At 35.5% G+C, this 20117-nt stretch overlaps 1 protein-coding gene across 1 annotated transcript; it reads right to left on the bottom strand.

Annotated features, from left to right (window-relative positions):
* Positions 1 to 1289: 1289 nt before the first annotated feature.
* Positions 1290 to 19544, bottom strand: vstm4a (V-set and transmembrane domain containing 4a; the record flags this gene model as incomplete). The annotated part of the gene is made up of 8 exons (XM_083897238.1): positions 1290 to 1558; positions 2337 to 2404; positions 2943 to 3091; positions 3836 to 3869; positions 3997 to 4104; positions 4226 to 4279; positions 18115 to 18570; positions 19496 to 19544. The coding sequence occupies 8 exons, from the start codon at positions 19542 to 19544 to the stop codon at positions 1406 to 1408; spliced, it is 1071 nt and encodes a 356-aa protein (XP_083753364.1). The 3' UTR covers positions 1290 to 1405.
* Between the last annotated feature and the right edge of the window lie 573 nt (positions 19545 to 20117).

The raw sequence follows: 20117 nt of genomic DNA, 5'->3' as shown, positions 1-20117 counted from the left end.
CAGGATTCATGTTTATGTCTATGCCTCTTAAGAGTCTGGAATGAAAAGCAGAAGACGGTTTCACCCCCTCTCTCCTCTCCTCTCCTCTCCTCCCCCTTTTGTGTCTTGTTTGTGTCTGGCGTGCAGCTAAACGCTTTATACGCGGATTTAAGCAAACTACATAAATCATTTTCATCACTGAGCTTTAGAAGTGCTGGTTGGAGCTTTACTTGTGGACAGATCCAGGCTACCTACACTACCGTTCAAAGGTTTGGGGTCACCTATACCATTTTGGTGTGTTTTCCATTAAAAGTCGCACTTTTATTCATAAAAAGGGTTTCAAAATGAATAGAAAATATAGTCAAGACATTGACAAGATTAGAAATAATGATTTTTATTCAAAATGTTGCCCTTCAAAACTGTTTTCAGCTGTGCTAACATAATTGCACAAGGGTTTTCTAATCATCCAATGGACCATTAGAACATTGGAAATGGGCCTCTATACACCTATGTACATATTCCATTAAAAACCAGACATTTACAGCTAGAATAGTCGTTTACCACATTAACAATGTATAGAGTGTATTTCTGATTCATTTAATGTTGTATTCATTGAAAAAAAAGTGCTTTTCCTTAAAAAATAAGGACATTCCTGAGTGTGACCCCAAACTCTTGAACGGTAGTGTACGTCCCTCGGTTTCAGTTCATTACACTGAGCTGCAGCCTTACATTTGTCCTCATCACGCTCAGCCCCACAGATCAAAAATGTTTTGAGTCAAATGTCCTGTTTCCCCTTGAACAGATTACTGAACACACACTCATTTCTCCGCCTGTTTGTCAGTCACAGCTGTTTGTAATATCATGTTTTCATTTTTCCCTGTCATTTAAAACAGATCTTTGGTTGTGACCCCAGACACATTATTTCAAGTCTGACAACTCAGCCTTTGAACAGATGATTTGCAAGATGCATTGATACAAATCTTTCCCAGGCATACGTTTTATTATTATTATTATTATTATTATTATTGTTTCGGTTTATTGGTGCTATGATGCAGTTTAAAAAGGCTGTGGTGTCACAGCGCCTCGTGACATGGCACGTAAAAGAGAGAGAGCCTGGGCAAACAGTTTCTTTCCACAGTCTCCTGAGTTTATACAGAACGGTTACCAGTAACAACATTCTTATAAACATCTGGCTCGCAGGCCGGCAATGCCAACAAACAAAACAACTGAATTATAAGAGCCCAAAAACTGCTGCGCTGGAATGGAACAGCACTGAGGAAACACAAAAGCCTCATTACCAACACCCCCCAAAAATATATGCTAAATGCCGCACTGATAGTTCATAAATATAGTCCTTTTTGGTGCCACTTTGCTCAGTTTTTTTGAGAGCTGAATCCTTGCCAAAGGAGGCACCAGGCTGCTGTGTTCACAGCTGCTTCTCCTGGAAGAGGATCTGTGCGTACACTGTGTCCGGGCTTGAGGGCGCGGGGTCAGGACTGGAGGAGGCTTGTGGCTCCGGCCTCGGTCTCACCAGCTCCAGTTCTGCATATGTCAGACTGTCCTCCTGTGATACTCGGGGCTAGAGAGTGAAAGATGGAGAGGGGGTTGGGAGGAGGAGGAGGAGGAGGAGGAGGAGGAGAGGGGAAATTAGCTCACAGATGAGGCCAAAGATCCCCGCCGTCTTAAAAAGGCAAGTGGTGAATATAAAGCATTCTCCCTCTATGCATCTCGTCTGCATTAAATCTTTCTTAGAAGACAGCATTGTTTCACTTTGGGTAGGTAAATAATCTCTGAAGTGTTTCTAAGCTGCAGAGACTGTGTGTTTACAGGGTTTGCCGGACCTCTTGGATGATTCACTTTACTCATTTAGTACAAAGGGATTCCTTGCTTGCACTAATTCAATCAGTGTGCGAGTGCACAAAGAAGTGCTCACATCTCTGGAGCGGAATCTCGCTCCAAAATCACACGAGCGGCATCAGGAGAGGTACTAATGATCCTTAGTTTGAGTAGTTTTCTTCTGTATGCACTTGTTTGACACTTTTATTGTAGATATAAAACCAATGAAGCACTCTAAATAAATAATTGTGTTTGAGAAGCAATAAAGCTAAATAGAATTATCAAGCTCATAACTGAATGAAAGCGATGGCAATAAACTGCTGTAGACAATCACGCTTGCAGTCATGATACAAATTCCCTCTTGTATGTTTCTCAATAACAACTGCGCATGGAAAAAGATATTTTAAAAATGCTAATAAATACATTTTTACAATTAAGTTCACGTCGTGGTGTTATACGGCAGCAGACAGAGGAATAACGGGAGTGTGTGTGTGTGTGTGTGTGTGATGAGGGAGACTCACTGCAGCAGATCTCCTCGGCTGAGTCTTTAACCTTCTCGGCTTTCGAGGTCTCTTCGCAGCAACAGGCACTAAAAGCAAAGGAGACACATTCGATTGACTCAAAACAACAGCCAGGAAGGAAAATGAATTGTGGTTTTTTTTCTTCTCCACGTCAAAATCAAGAGTTTCACCAGACACGAACTCCAGACTCAGATTTTCAACGTTACGCACTACAAAGTTTTATTATCACTCTGTTAATCTCTCGGCTCGTGTGTTTGTCACTGCCTTTGAATTATGCTCCAGATTTAATTTTTTCTGCTTTTCTATTTGCCGTATACCTTCGTTTAATGTTTCCTTTACCTGCTAATATCCTTTCCTTTGCATTAGTCACTGGAGAGTGGAGCTCCCCTGTGATGAAAGTCAAACTTGGGGGGAAACTAAACTATCGTCTACTTTGACGCAACACTGTCGTTTCTGTTTCCCCCCGAAGATTAGTTCATAAAAAACAGTTCATCTTGGTTGCATAAAATTATCGTTAAACTTAATTAGGTTTTTCCCTCTGAACGTTTGCCTCTTCAGTTCTAAAAACCTTCAGATGAATCTGAAATGACACGCCTGTGTCTTTACCTTGGGCTGGTATGTGCGGTGGAGGCTCTACAGGTAGTTTCGGTGGTGGTGCGATGACCCGTCTGTCAGGCTTATGTCTTGTGTCTTTCCGGTGCACTCTTGGAGAGGAGCTGGAGGTGCTGCTGGAGCTGGTTACAGTTTCCCCTGAGCTGTAACGAGCAGACTTTTAATTAGGGTTAAATATACATCATTTTTTTAAATGTATTTAACCATTATTTTATCTTGATCTCAATGGGATCTCAGGGCGACCGGGCCAAGAGGTCAGCAACACATGTCGTATTAAATATACAAGTTCAAAAAACAGCACAGTATAACAATACATTACAATAGACAATAATAAATAAAGGCACTGTCCAATGGATTCCTGTTGCCTAACGTATAAGACGATGAAGATTAACCCTTTAAGGTACTACTCAACCATTTGGTCGACCACACTTTAAGTCACTGTATCTCATTGAAAAATGCATCAAGCTGAACTCACTAACACTTAATGTCACTTGTTCTGAATGTTGTACTTTATGAATTATTCAAACCAGGTTTATTATGAACAGACCTCTCAACCGTTTGGTAGAGGCCTGTATCTGTAATACTGTAGGGTCTAATAAAAAAAAAAAAAAATATATTGTTTGTCGTTATTGTACCTTAAAGGGTTAAGAAGTATATCAGGCATAGGGTCAGCAAAAGTGAATGCCAAATTCAATAATAAAAATAAGAATAATCCAATTTAAGAAATATATATATAAACTTTGTGGCTTAAAATGTGCTTCACTAAAATGATTCAATTGACATTTGTGTAAAACAAATCATCTTCATTTGAAACTTCAATGATTCATATTCTGCCAATTAAATAATCACCAATAACAAATTGTTATTTATTATTGTATTGTATATACCTGCTTTCTGGACACTTGACAAGAAGGTAACTGGCTGCAGAGAAAACAGAGGAGAAATCATGTTCTCGTGTGTAGGAGACAAAGTCACTGTTGGAAAACAAACGACAGTATATACGTATATATATATATATATACACATATATATATAATTTATTTTTTACCTTTGAGTCTGTGTCTTTTGTAAAAACACTGGCATGTGAGGACCAGAGTGAACAGGAAGATGGAGAGTAAGCCCAGTGAACAGAGGAGCACAGCGCACAGATACACATCTACAAAGCAGATGATTAATAAATAAATAAATAAAATATAAAAAGGCATAAGAACATTTTGAAGCTGTAACGTGTCAAAATGAGACAAAAGTTGAGTCAGATAGGGAAAAAAAACCTGTACCTGATAATAAACGCCACACTCCTTTGCTGCTGCCCTCCTCGTGAGTAAAGTGCACTGGGGAAACAATTGATAGAGTAAAAGAGTCAGCAAAAAAAAACTTGGATAATATATTAATATATTTAATATATATACATACACATCTTTATATTTGTAAATTGCTGTTGTCTGAAGGCACCGTTCCAACACATCAGACATCCACAATGGTTTCCGGAAATATCAAAACCGCTGTCATGAAGGGAGTTCTGCACCATCAGCCAGACCAACACACACACTCACACATACACACATACACACACACACATTCTTGTACTTGCTGCATACTGAGGACTGGGTTGCTGACAAAGTGAGGACCAGCATTTCCACTTTATAAATCAACACAATTACAAATATCTACTTCATGAATGACATCTACAAAGAACTACTGGTTGCAGTACCATACAATGTCTGCAGGTGGAGCCCCAGAGCAAAAAGGGCTGGAAAACTTCTTCGATTTTTTTTTTTTATATATTTTTTTGGTCCAAAATTTTACAAAAACGTCATACTATACTATGTCGTCCAAAATTTGAAAAAAAAATTTGACGCAACATTTTTGGTCCAAAATTTGACAAAAAATCATACTATACTATGTCATCCAAAATTTGAAAAAAAAAATTAGACCCAAAATTGTTGGTCCAAAATTTGACAAAAACGTCATACTATACTGTCATCCAAAAGTTGAAAAAAATGTGGTCCAAAATTTGACAAAAAGTGATACTATACTATGTCGTCCAAAATTAGATTTTTTTTTTTTTTTTACAAATTGAGTATAGCATGTTATAGCACCCTAAGGAAGTGATTTCAATGAAAACAAAGTGAGGACCGGCCAAAATGTCCTCACTCTGTTGGTTAAAAACCCTCATTGGTCCTCAGTATGCTGCAAGTACCACACACACACGCACACACTGACACACACACACACACACACACACACACACACACACACACACACACACACACACACACACACACACACACACACACACACACACACACACACACACACACACACAGAGTATGTGAGAGATTCCCTGCTGCTCTTTAAATTGTTAAACCGCCTCCTTTTATTGGTCCCGTCACAACTGCACGTTACAGTTTTCACTGTGACAAGAAGAAGGAAGTGTTCGTCAGTATGTGCACATGAATGATGAGCTGTGTATAGGTCAGGGGTATTTAACAAGGAGAGACGAGAGGCTATGTACATAAATTACCGTCTCTATCTCTCTGCTCGCCTTAATGAGATTTTAATATGTCTGTTAAAACACAGGTTGATAACCAATTAATAAGAAATGATAAGATATTAACTCTAATTGACTTCTCGCCCGTTTCGAGACAAGTGCTCGGTCTGACTATCAGAGGCCTTTCCGTTAAATTGTAACTTGAGATAACACAAATGGATTGTGATATTTTTCATTTCAGATTCTATTTAAGGTGCTGTTTGTGCTGTCACAAAGAAAAACAACAGAACTGAGACACATATGAGGCAGTTACCGGGAATCTGATCCAGGCTGGAAAGACTCATAATCCGTATTTTCTAAATTTTTTGGGTGTTTGGACACAGAAGTCAATCAAAGAAAAAAAAAAGAAAGAAAGGAAGAAAACTTGTGCCACTTTAGTATCTGGTTCAAGATTGAATATACTGTCTATTTAGCATGTGGTCATGTGACATCAACGTGGAGGAAAAGTGTGCACATGTGTCGTCACATCCATCTTTTACCTTAAATGATTTCAATAATTTAATGCTATGGTAATTGTGGATGGCCACAAACACATGTAAAGTAGAACTGACTTTCACATAAATGATGACATACTAAACTATGACTTTTTGGACGACATACTATGCTATGACTTTTTGGTCAAATTTTGGACAACATTCAAAGCTTTGACAGGATTTGAACTCACAATCTTTGACTCAGAAACCTGCTTTTGCAATTTGTTTTTTCAAAATGTTGGATGATATAGTATAGTATGACTTTTTGGTCAAATTTTGGACCAATTTTTTTTTTCAATAAATGTGTCAAATTTTAGATGACATAGCATAGTATGACCTTTTTTTTTCAAATTTTGGACAACATTCAAAGCTTTGACCCATACGAGATTTGAACTCACAATCTTTGACTCAGAAACCACAGTACTGCTTTTGCAATTTTTTTTTCAAAGACAGTTTAAAATTTTGGACAACATAGTGTAGTTTTCAAAAAAAGTGTTACATTTTGGGCGACATACTAACCTATGAGTTCTTTGTCAAATTTCGTACAACATAGTGTAGTTTGATGTTTTTGTAAAATTTTGGATGATATAGTATAGTATGACTTTTTGATCAAATTTTGGATGACATAGTACAGTATGACATTTTTGTCCAATTTTGGACAAATTTTTTTCATTCAGAAAAAGTGTTACATTTCGGGCGACATACTAACCTATGAGTTTTTTGTCAAATTTTGGACGACTTAGTGTAGTTTGATGTTTTTGTCAAATTTTGGATGATATAGTATAGTATGACTTTTTGGTCAAATTTTGGACAAATTTATTTTTTCAAAAAATGTGTCAAATTTTAGACGACATAGTATAGTATGACGTTTTTGTCAAATTTTGGACGAAAACATATTTTTCAAAAAAGTGTCACATTTTGGATGACAGTGTAGTTTTATGTTTTTGTCAAATTTTTGATGATATAGTATAGTATGACTTTTTGGTCAAATTTTGGACAATTTTTTTATTTTTTTTTAAATGTGTCAAATTTTAGACGACATAGCATAGTATGACGTTTTTATCAAATTTTGGACAAACATTTTTTTTCAAAAAAAAGTATCACATTTTGGACGACATACTAACCTATGAGTTTTTTGTCAAATGTTGGACGACATAGTATAGTATGACTTTTTGGTCAAATTTTGGACACATTTTTTTTTTTTTAAATGTGTCAAATTTTAGACGACATAGTATAGTATGACGTTTTGGTCAAATTTTGGACGAAAACATTTTTTTCAAAAAAAGTGTCAAATTTTTGATGACATAGTGTAGTTTGATGTTTTTGTCAAATTTTGGATGATATAGTATAGTATGACATTTTTGTCCAATTTTGGACAAATTTTTTTTTTTCAAAAAAAGTGTTACATTTTGGGCGACATACTAACCTATGAGTTCTTTGTCAAATTTCGTACGACATAGTGTAGTTTGATGTTTTTTCAAATTTTGGATGATATAGTATAGTATGACTTTTTGATCAAATTTTGGATGATATAGTACAGTGTGACATTTTTGTCCAATTTTGGACGAATTTTTTTCATTCAGAAAAAGTGTTACATTTTGGGCGACATACTAACCTATGAGTTTTTTGTCAAATTTTGGACGACTTAGTGTAGTTTGATGTTTTTGTCAAATTTTGGATGATATAGTATAGTATGACTTTTTGGTCAAATTTTGGCCAAATTTATTTTTTCAAAAAATGTGTCAAATTTTAGACGACATAGTATAGTATGACGTTTTTGTCAAATTTTGGACGAAAACATATTTTTCAAAAAAGTGTCACATTTTGGATGACAGTGTAGTTTTATGTTTTTGTCAAATTTTTGATGATATAGTATAGTATGACTTTTTGGTCAAATTTTGGACAATTTTTTTATTTTTTTTTAAATGTGTCAAATTTTAGACGACATAGCATAGTATGACGTTTTTATCAAATTATGGACAAACATTTTTTTTTTTTTAAATGTGTCAAATTTTAGACGACATAGTATAGTATGACGTTTTGGTCAAATTTTGGACGAAAACATTTTTTTCAAAAAAAGTGTCAAATTTTTGATGACATAGTGTAGTTTTATGTTTTTGTCAAATTTTTGATGACATAGGATAGTATGACTTTTTGGTCAGACTTTGGAAAAAAAATTTTTTTCAAAAAATGTGTCAAATTTTGGATGACATAGTATAGTATGACTTTTTGGTCAAATTTTGGACAAATTATTATTATTTTTTTTTAAATGTGTCAAATTTTAGACGACATAGCATAGTATGACGTTTTTTAGCAAATTTTGGACAACATTTTTTTTTTCAAAAAAAGTATCAAATTTTAGACGACATACAAACCTATGAGTTTTTTGTCAAATGTTGGACGACAGTTATAGTATGACTTTTTTACGGTGGCCCTGAGGTGCAAAACACAAACGCAAATCACAAAACACATCACAAATCAAAAACACAAACGCAAATCAAAAACACAAACACAAATCAAAAAACACAAACGCAAATCAAAAACACAAACGCAAATCAAAGACACAAAACATTAACTCAAAACGGAAACACAAATCACACAACACAAACACAAAAGCAGTAAACACGAAAACATTAACTGACAACGCAAACACAAAAGCAGAAAACATGAAAACATTAACTCACAACGCAAACACAAAAGCAGAAAACACGAAAACATTAACTCACAACGCAAACACAAAAGCAGAAAACACGAAAACATTAACTGACAACGCAAACACAAAAGCAGAAAACACGAAAACATTAACTCACAACACAAACACAAATGCAGAAAACACAAACACATTAACTCACAACGCAAACACAAAAGCAGAAAACACAAAAACATTAACTGACAACGCAAACACAAAAGCAGAAAACACGAAAACATTAACTCACAACGCAAACACAAAAGCAGAAAACACGAAAACATTAACTGACAACGCAAACACAAAAGCAGAAAACACGAAAACATTAACTGACAACGCAAACACAAAAGCAGAAAACACGAAAACATTAACTGACAATGCAAACACAAAAGCAGAAAACACGAAAACATTAACTCACAACGCAAACACAAATGCAGAAAACACAAACACATTAACTCACAACGCAAACACAAAAGCAGGAAACACGAAAACATTAACTCACAAAGCAAACACAAAAGCAGTAACACGAAAACATTAACTCACAACGCAAACACAAAAGCAGAAAACACGAAAACATTAACTCAGAACACAAACACAAAAGCAGAAAACACAAACACATTGACTCAACGCAAACTCCAAAGCAGAAAACAGGAAAAAATTAAGTCACTATAGCTCACTTGGTAGAGCTGCCGTCCCAAGTAGAAGTGCACACTACAGATAGCCACAGTTCGAATCCCACCCCAAGCAGAAAACACAAACACCAAAGTGTTTAACACAACATTATCTCACAACACAAACCAAATCAAAAAAGCGACAACACAACGGTAATGCATGTCGGAAAAATTAGAAATCGTTTATAAACTGTTCCCTCAGTTTCCCTTAGGCTATCACTATTTTGCCCCTTTTGAATTCATTGTCTGCGATAGTCCAGTGGGTAACAAGGTGGACTTATACCGGCAAGGTTGTAGGATTGAATCCTGACAGTGCATTATTTACCTTTTTATTGTATAAAGCATTATGAGTATTATGCATTCTTAAAACATAAAGCATGTTGTATAAAGCATTAATTCAAATAGGTGTGTGGTGGTAGCCAGCCATACATTTGCCCCGCATGCCACGATGTCTCACTCCAAGGTGCGCCGTTATTGTTGTTTTTTACAAAAAATGTGTCAAATTTTAGACAGCATAGTATAGTATGACGTTTTTGTCAAATTTTGTATTTTTTTAAATGTGTCAAATTATAGACGATATAGTATAGTATGATGTTTTTATCAAATTTTGGACGAAATTTTTCTTTTCAAAAAAAGTGTCAATTTTTAGACAACATACTAACCTATGAGTTTTTTGTCAAATGTTGGACGACATAGTATAGTATGACGTTTTTGTCAAATTTTGGACGAAAACATATTTTTCAAAAAAGTGTCAAATTTTGGATGACATAGTGTAGTTTGATGTTTTTGTCAAATTTTGGATAATATAGTATAGTATGACTTTTTGGTCAAATTTTGGACAAATTCTTCTTTTTTTTTTAAATGTGTCAAATTTTAGACAACATAGCATAGTATGACATTTTTATCAAATTTTGGCCTTTTTTTTTTTTATTTTAAAGTATCAAATTTTGGACGACATACAAACCTATGAGTTTTTGGTCAAATGTTAAACGACATAGTATAGTATGACGTTTTTGTCAAATTTTGGACGAAAACATTTTTTTCAAAAAAAGTGTCACATTTTGGATGACATAGTGTAGTTTTACGTTTTTGTCAAATTTTTGATGATATAGTATAGTATGACTTTTTGGTCAAATTTTGGACAATTTTTTTATCTTTTTTTAAATGTGTCAAATTTTAGACGACATAGCATAGTATGACGTTTTTATCAAATTTTGGACAAACATTTTTTTTCAAAAAAAAGTATCACATTTTGGACGACATACTAACCTATAAGTTTTTTGTCAAATGTTGGACGACATAGTATAGTATGACTTTTTGGTCAAATTTTGGACACTTTTTTTTTCAAAAAATGTGCCAAATTTTAGACGACATAGTATAGTATGGCGTTTTTGTCAAATTTTGGACGAAAACATATTTTTCAAAAAAGTGTCAAATTTTGGATGACATAGTGTAGTTTGATGTTTTTGTCAAATTTTGGATAATATAGTATAGTATGACTTTTTGGTCAAATTTTGGACAAATTCTTCTTTTTTTTTTAAATGTGTCAAATTTTAGACAACATAGCATAGTATGACATTTTTATCAAATTTTGGCCTTTTTTTTTTTATTTTAAAGTATCAAATTTTGGACGACATACTAACCTATGAGTTTTTGGTCAAATGTTAAACGACATAGTATAGTATGACGTTTTTGTCAAATTTTGGACGAAAACATTTTTTTCAAAAAAAGTGTCACATTTTGGATGACATAGTGTAGTTTTACGTTTTTGTCAAATTTTTGATGATATAGTATAGTATGACTTTTTGGTCAAATTTTGGACAATTTTTTTATCTTTTTTTAAATGTGTCAAATTTTAGACGACATAGCATAGTATGACGTTTTTATCAAATTTTGGACAAACATTTTTTTTCAAAAAAAAGTATCACATTTTGGACGACATACTAACCTATAAGTTTTTTGTCAAATGTTGGACGACATAGTATAGTATGACTTTTTGGTCAAATTTTGGACACTTTTTTTTTCAAAAAATGTGCCAAATTTTAGACGACATAGTATAGTATGGCGTTGTTGTCAAATTTTGGACGAAAACATTTTTTTCAAAAAAAGTGTCACATTTTGGATGACATAGTGTAGTTTTACGTTTTTGTCAAATTTTTGATGATATAGTATAGTATGACTTTTTGGTCAAATTTTGGACAATCTTTTTATCTTTTTTTAAATGTGTCAAATTTTAGACGACATAGCATAGTATGACGTTTTTATCAAATTTTGGACAAACATTTTTTTTCAAAAAAAAGTATCACATTTTGGACGACATACTAACCTATAAGTTTTTTGTCAAATGTTGGACGACATAGTATAGTATGACTTTTTGGTCAAATTTTGGACACATTTTTTTTTTTAAAAATGTGTCAAATTTTAGACGACATAGTATAGTATGACGTTTTGGTCAAATTTTGGACGAAAACATTTTTTTCAAAAAAAGTGTCAAATTTTTGATGACATAGTGTAGTTTTATGTTTTTGTCAAATTTTTGATGACATAGTGTAGTTTTATGTTTTTGTCAAATTTTTGATGACATAGTATAGTATGACTTTTTGGTCAAATTTTGGAAAAAAAATTATTTTCAAAAAATGTGTCAAATTTTGGATGACATAGTATAGTATGACTTTTTGGTCAAATTTTGGACAAATTATTATTATTTTTTTTTTAATGTGTCAAATTTTAGACGACAGCATAGTATGACGTTTTTTATCAAATTTTGGACAAAATTTTTTTTTTCAAAAAAAGTATCAAATTTTGGACGACATACAAACCTATGAGTTTTTTGTCAAATGTTGGACGACAGTTATAGTATGACTTTTTTACGGTGGCCCTGAGGTGCAAAACACAAACGCAAATCACAAAACACATCACAAATCAAAAACACAAACGCAAATCAAAAACACAAACACAAATCAAAAAACACAAACGCAAATCAAAAACACAAACGCAAATCAAAGACACAAAAACATTAACTCAAAACGGAAACACAAATCACACAACACAAACACAAAAGCAGTAAACACGAAAACATTAACTGACAACGCAAACACAAAAGCAGAAAACACGAAAACATTAACTCACAACGCAAACACAAAAGCAGAAAACACGAAAACATTAACTCACAACGCAAACACAAAAGCAGAAAACACGAAAACATTAACTGACAACGCAAACACAAAAGCAGAAAACACGAAAACATTAACTCACAACGCAAACACAAATGCAGAAAACACAAACACATTAACTCACAACGCAAACACAAAAGCAGAAAACACGAAAACATTAACTGACAACGCAAACACAAAAGCAGAAAACACAAAAACATTAACTCACAACGCAAACACAAATACAGAAAACACAAACACATTAACTCACAACGCAAACACAAAAGCAGAAAACACAAAAACATTAACTGACAACGCAAACACAAAAGCAGAAAACACGAAAACATTAACTCACAACGCAAACACAAAAGCAGAAAACACGAAAACATTAACTGACAACGCAAACACAAAAGCAGAAAACACGAAAACATTAACTCACAACGCAAACACAAATGCAGAAAACACAAACACATTAACTCACAACGCAAACACAAAAGCAGAAAACACGAAAACATTAACTCACAACGCAAACACAAAAGCAGTAACACGAAAACATTAACTCACAACGCAAACACAAAAGCAAAAAACACGAAAACATTAACTCAGAACACAAACACAAAAGCAGAAAACACAAACACATTGACTCAACGCAAACTCCAAAGCAGAAAACATGAAAAATTAAGTCACTATAGCTCACTTGGTAGAGCTGCCGTCCCAAGTAGAAGTGCACACTACAGATAGCCCCAGTTCGAATCCCACCCCAAGCAAAAAACACAAACACCAAAGTGTCTAACACAACAACATTATCTCACAACACAAACCAAATCAAAAATGCGACAACACAACGGTAATGCATGTCGAAATGGAAACGCAATTCAAAAAACAACAACGCGTGTTGTTTCCTACGGAGCACTGCTAGGGTCAGGTGCGGAAAAATTAGAAATCGTTTGTAAACTGTTCCCTCAGTTTCCCTTAGGCTATCACTATTTTGCCCCTTTTGAATTCATTGTCTGCGATAGTCCAGTGGGTAACAAGGTGGACTTATACCGGCAAGGTCGTAGGATTGAATCCTGACAGTGTATTATTTACCTTTTTATTGTATAAAGCATTATGAGTATTACGCATTCTTAAAACATAAAGCATGTTGTATAAAGCATTAATTCAAATAGGTGTGTGGTGGTAGCCAGCCATACATTTGCCCCGCATGCCACGATGTCTCACTCCAAGGTGCGCCGTTATTGTTGTTTTTTACAAAAAATGTGTCAAATTTTAGACGACATAGTATAGTATGACGTTTTTGTCCAATTTTAGACGAAAACATTTTTTTCAAAAAAAGTGTCAAATTTTGGATGACATAGTGAAGTTTTATGTTTTTGTCAAATTTTTGATGACATAGTATAGTATGACTTTTTGGTCAAATTTTGGACACATTTTTTTTTTCAAAAAATGTGTCAAACTTTAGACGACATAGTATAGTATAACTTTTTGGACCAATTTTTTATATTTTTTTTAAATGTGTCATATTATAGACGACAGTATAGTATGATGTTTTTATCAAATTTTGGACGAAATTTTTCTTTTCAAAAAAAGTGTCAAATTTTAGACAACATACTAACCTATGAGTTTTTTGTCAAATGTTGGACGACATAGTATAGTATGACGTTTTTGTCAAATTTTGGACGAAAACATATTTTTCAAAAAAGTGTCAAATTTTGGATGACAGTGTAGTTTGATGTTTTTGTCAAATTTTGGATAATATAGTATAGTATGACTTTTTGGTCAAATTTTGGACAAATTCTTCTTTTTTTTTTTAAATGTGTCAAATCTTAGACAACATAGCATAGTATGACATTTTTATCAAATTTTGGACAACATTTTTTTTTTTTTTTAAAGTATCAAATTTTGGACGACATACTAACCTATGAGTTTTTTGTCAAATGTTGGACGACATAGTATAGTATGACTTTTTGGTCAAATTTTGGACAAATTTCACCACAGATAGGACTTGAACCCACAATCCCTATCACATATCTGACCTCCACAGTGTGAGTCACCACATGCTAAAACCCAACATCTGCTCACTGCATGTAGCCTGACGTGAACAGGTTAGCTGTTGGGGAGATGAAACAGTTCAAGTTGTACACATATGTCTGCACCAGTGGCTGCAAAACAGTTAATGTAAAAAATATGGGTTTTCACAAAGAGCCAAAAACCATCGGGCACAAAATTTGGCTCATCTGCTTTCCCCAGTTGAGCTATAAGACGGAATGCAGCGAAGTCAGCTTTCCACTGAAAAACTGGGGTTTAGAAACCTGATTCCACAGCGCAGGGAGACTACCTTAACAGTGCAGAATGAAAGCGGAATGTGTTCGACCATTAAGTCTGGAGTTGGGATTCAGAGATGGGGGAGAGGGGCAAACCATCTTCGCTCTGTGGAAAATCTTTTTTCGAGTAGTCCAGTGATCTGAGTGGGGTGTGGGCTTTTGCTCTGAACTCTGCTGACTGAGGGGTTTCCCTGGATTAAAGTTACAGCTCAACTCTGTTTTCTTTGTTTATCCTCACAATGTCAGCGCTTGTGTTTTCTGGTTCTGTGACCAGATGCATGTCAGAAATGCCTGAGGTTGTGTGGCTTCCTCAGCGGGACATTTCCCTGAATATAGGGCAGGGCGTTGCTGGACGGTTGTGTCTCACTTAAACTTTCTAGACGGACTAGTGAAAGGTTAACTGTTTAGATAATACAGGTGTAACCACATATCACAAATTATGTCAGCATCCTTCAGTCTATAGCATTCAGGAGAGTTTATTGGCAGAAAACCAATATACATACAACCCATATTTATATTTATACAAATAATTTGGTTCCTGCAGCCTTAGAATAAGCCTTACATGATGGAAGCTCTTACGGCACCGTGTTTCTCTAGCAGCCAGAATGGATGAGCAAGCCAAAGCACACATTTTGAATGTTGAAGCTTACTATTTAAACGAGAAATTACTCTTCCAACAAATATAAAGAAAGAGTGTTTACATCCTTTCTGGTATGTGAAGGTCGCTGTAGTTCCCTAATGTGCTTGGAAACGGGACGGGTGAGTTGCTATCTGCACTGTTCGAAATGTTCCTGTAAAAAACAGTAAAGAACTGGCAGCTGGGTTGCCATTATGTTACTGTAAAATTAACATCTTTTTACTGTCACTGAAATGTACAGTTTTGTCCGGTAAATGAAAAATACAGTGTAAACGGATATTTAAAATTACTTTTGCTGTATTTTACAATTACGTGACTATTTAGCTTGTATTATTTGTACATTTCAATAATCTATTAATAAAATAGGATTGCACACAGTTAACGGCACTTTTGTTAAGAAAAACATGTTGCATGTCATTGACTTTAGGTTTCACAAAATCTGTTTGAACCTGGTCACAAGCACGGAAGGCAAACCATAATAAAATTAACCTACTGATTTTTCAAATTGCAACAACAAATTGCATGTTAAAACAGTATTACGAACATACATATATTAAATATATTAACAGTATTACGAACATATGCTGACTATTATGATGGTAAATTTCAAGTTATTCTGAGATACTTTTTGTTTTTGAGACTGAAGTCAGCTCACTCTCAAAGTGCATCAGGGCATAGATCATTTCCTGAATTTCAAAATTCATTAAAATTATTCCTTAAGAGGTTTGAAAATATTTTCAACAGATCCTTGTTCAGGGCGATGCCGACTATTATGATGGTGAATTTCAAGTCATTCCGAGATACTTTTTGTTTTTTTGAAGAAAGTCAGCTCACTGTCAAAGTGCATCAGGGCAAATGGATCATTTCCTGAATTTCAAAAATTCATTAAAATTATTCCTTAAGAGGTTTGCAAATATTTTCAACGGATCCTTGTTCAGGGCCATGCCGACTATTATGATGGTATATTTCAAGTCATTCCGAGATACTTTTTGTTTTTGAGACTGAAGTCAGCTCATTCTCAAAGTGCATCAGGGCAAATGGATCATTTCCTGAATTTCAAAAAATCATTTAAATTATTCCTTAAGAGGTTTGCAAATATTTTCAACAGATCCTTGTTCAGGGCGATGCCGACTATTATGATGGTAAATTTCAAGTCATTCCGAGATACTTTTAGTTTTTTTGAAGAAAGTCAGCTCACTGTCAAAGTGCATCAGGGCAAATGGATCATTTCCTGAATTTCAATAATTCTATCTTTTCTCTCTCTTTTTTGGACAAAGATGGCCCACCCACTTTTGTACTGGCCCACCCAAAATATTATTTCTGCCTACGCCACTGTCTTAGACGTTGGACTGTTCAATCGTTGTCCAATGCATCCCACAGTAACAAATGTAAAAAAAAAAAAAAAAAAAAGTTATTTTCCAGGCTTGTTTCAGGTATTTTACTGTTGACATCTGCAGGAAGCTTGGCACAGGCTAAATAACTGAGTTTAAAAGTGAATTTTCCCCTGAGGCTAGCATTAAAGTAAACCCTGATGTCATGTGTTTCAGTGTTTTTTTTTAGTATTTGAGAGAAAACAGGTTACTGCTTCTTTGAGTATTTTTTTCAGCAACTCTCTACCTTTTACTCGTCATACTAATACACACACAGCGTGATATTGTCGAGTGTGGTTTGGCTGTGTGAGCTCATTGTTTTGACATGGAAATGCCAGCGCGTACTGGGGTCACGCTGAAACACACAGGCTCCATTACAGAGTCAAAGAATACGTGCAGCTCGTTTCTGCTCACCCTTTTAGCTTTTTAATAAAAGCTGCTGCTTTGCCTTTATTTCAGTCATTTCTACTGGCAGACAACAGCACGCCAACAACTGAATGTGCTGCTGTAAGGGGAAAATCCCTGGAAATGAGTATTCCATGGAAAACATATTCAGAGCAATTACACACGCACTCACACAAAAACAGTTGTTTGACCTTTTCATGTCAGCGACAATGAATATGTTTAAATTTGAGTATAAACAACACCTACATGAACCACGTGAAGTTGAAATCTAATAAATATGGTTTACATTTTACAACAATCTGGCTCCAAAATCTGATAGAAATATAGAATATTATATTCTTCCCTGACCAATTTAAAGGTGCATTATGTAATAGATCTAAAGCAACTGGCCGTAAAATCCTCCTAATATATCACAGACTCAGGAATAATGTTCATATAACAAACTGAACTCACCACCAACAACAGTACAGCCAAAATATTTGCATTAAAAGACTGCAGACTGCAAATCTTGTTTATGTTTTGAAATCATGTTTTGGCATGTGGCGCCACCTACCGCCGTCTACCAGTCATTGCAGTCAGTAGAGTCTCAGCTGCCGAGCAACCACGGGTTGCCAGTTACGTCAGAAAACGAAACCTAAAAGACCTCGGTATTTTTAAATTTGAATGTAGTAACCGTTTTTGGCCACATTCTTACATATGGCACCTTTAAACTCTCAGAATGGGACCAAACCTGAACAGCATTTTACTTGAGGACAACCAGTGAGGATGTTTTTATGGGAAAAGACTAAAACAAATAGCAAAAGTATTTTGTCAACTGACAAATTGGTAGAATCTCAAAAATGTAATCTCAAAATGTGACCTGAAGAGGAAACTGTGTTTGTGTACAGCTGAAGTTACCTGTGAGCTGAGTGGTGCTGCTACCATTGGACGATGCTCTCCACGTGTTCCTGTGTTTGCGGATCTCCTGCACTTTGCAGGTGTAGAAACCCTGGTCCGTCCCCGTGGCACCGAACATCTGCAGCCGGTAACGCTCTCCCTCTGCGTCCTCATACAAGCGGAACTTTGGCGTCGGGAAGCGACGGGTGTAGTTACCGTACATCTTCATCTTCTTGATACCCATCTTCACGATGAGAAACTGAGAGGACTCGATGGCAGGAGGAGAAGGAGGAGGAGGAGGAGAAGGAGGAGGGATGGGAGTGGGAGCAGCAGGAGGAGAGAAGAACCATCGCAGGATGAGAACACTGTTGCTCCTCTTCCTCTGAGATACCAGGCAGGACAGAGTCAAGTTGTCTTTCTCTGTTACCATGACAATAGGTCCAGGGGTCACTGTCACATTCAGGGCGTGACATACCTCTGTCGAAACAAAACACATATTTATTATATATTACACCTAAGGGTTATATTTTTATGATTTTATTTTATTTATGTGGTATTTTTAAGAGTGCTATGCTATGATCTGTTGGTTGACTCCTCCCCGACTCTCAAATTGGCTGGTGATGAACCACACATGGAAAAAATCTGTCTTCATTTTCACATGATGTTTGATTTCCTCCCCATTAGACATAATTGTGGCATTTAGACAAAGTAAGTTTATACACACACACACACTCATAATGGCCACTTAGATTTATGGAGCTCACACTATCACTGGTTCCACTTTTATGGCAAATGTCATTCCATCACTGGGTGGGAATGGAGTTCTTAATAGCAAGAGAGAGGGAAAAAAAAGGATCCTGGAGTTAGTCGTGTTTTACTGCAAGCTGAGTCAAGTCTGTCAGACACTGGGTCTGGACCAGGTCTGGACCAGGTCTGGACACAATATGTGCGATCAGTGAAGATCTACAGGTGGGAAAATTTCATCTTCAGTACATTTTGAAAAAGGCAAAGGGAAACATGACAAGATAAGAGGGACCATCTGGGCAGCCTTGCTGTTTATTGTTGTTGTTGTTGTCTGTGAAGTAAAGAATCTCCCTCAGGCTCCGTCCTTCAACATTTAATGTCAGAGACTCAAACTCACACTTAAAAGTAAAGGGTTTTCTCACAACAAACTTGCAAAACCTGCAAAACTCCAGGATTCCTTGAATCAAAACTACTATTTAAAATGTCCATATTCCCATTTATGTGAAAATGACATGCAACTTTTGTTTGTTGGAGAAAGACATTTTTTTTTAACTTTATTTTCATGCCAAAGTTTCCTCAAATGTTTGACCGGCAGGTTAATACATCAAACATCTTCTCTGACCTACGTTTTACACGTGCCGTTAAAGGTAAAACTTACCTGTGACCAGAGCCTTAGTCAGGACAAGGACCACTATAGAGAAGTACATTTTCCACAGTCAGCGAATCCATAAACCCAGACGACTGCACAGAGCAACTTAAACAAGCAGCTACATTCAAGGGAGAGTCTGACTACGACGACCCAACAGAACCCTTATCCACCGCTAACTCTTCTCCTCTTTCCCAACTTTTGTGTAATATGAAACAGTCAAATGTTCTGTTCCCACTTAGAAACTCCCACTCACTCTCCCTGTGCTCTCTCTCTCTCTCTCTCTGTCTGTCTCTGTCTCCCTCTCTCTCTCTTTCTGTGTGTCCTGCAGAATGTAGGAAATGTCATTTCCTGTGTTTCTGTGAAGAGTCTTGGACCAGGTCCCAAAACCTCAGAACTCTAAAGCGATGGTCAAGTCTCGTGGTTTGTGTGTGTGTTTTTGAAAAGCTTTCACATTAAAGTGCTGAAAATGCATTTACTCAGTCTAAGTCAAGTTCCTCTGTAAGTAAAGGGGCAATGCGTATCTTGCAACCCCCTCCAAAAATACAAATAAATACAAGGAGGAAAGATTGCTGGTCACATGTATGTAGCTGTTTTTGTGCTTACATGCATGCATTTGTGTGTGTGTGTGTGT

The sequence above is a fragment of the Microchirus variegatus genome (genome assembly GCF_963457635.1).
Source record: "Microchirus variegatus genome assembly, chromosome: 11".
NCBI classification, from domain to species: domain Eukaryota; kingdom Metazoa; phylum Chordata; class Actinopteri; order Pleuronectiformes; family Soleidae; genus Microchirus; species Microchirus variegatus.
Note: the sequence above shows the minus strand (reverse complement) of the source record. Positions and strands in the feature narration are given on the sequence as shown.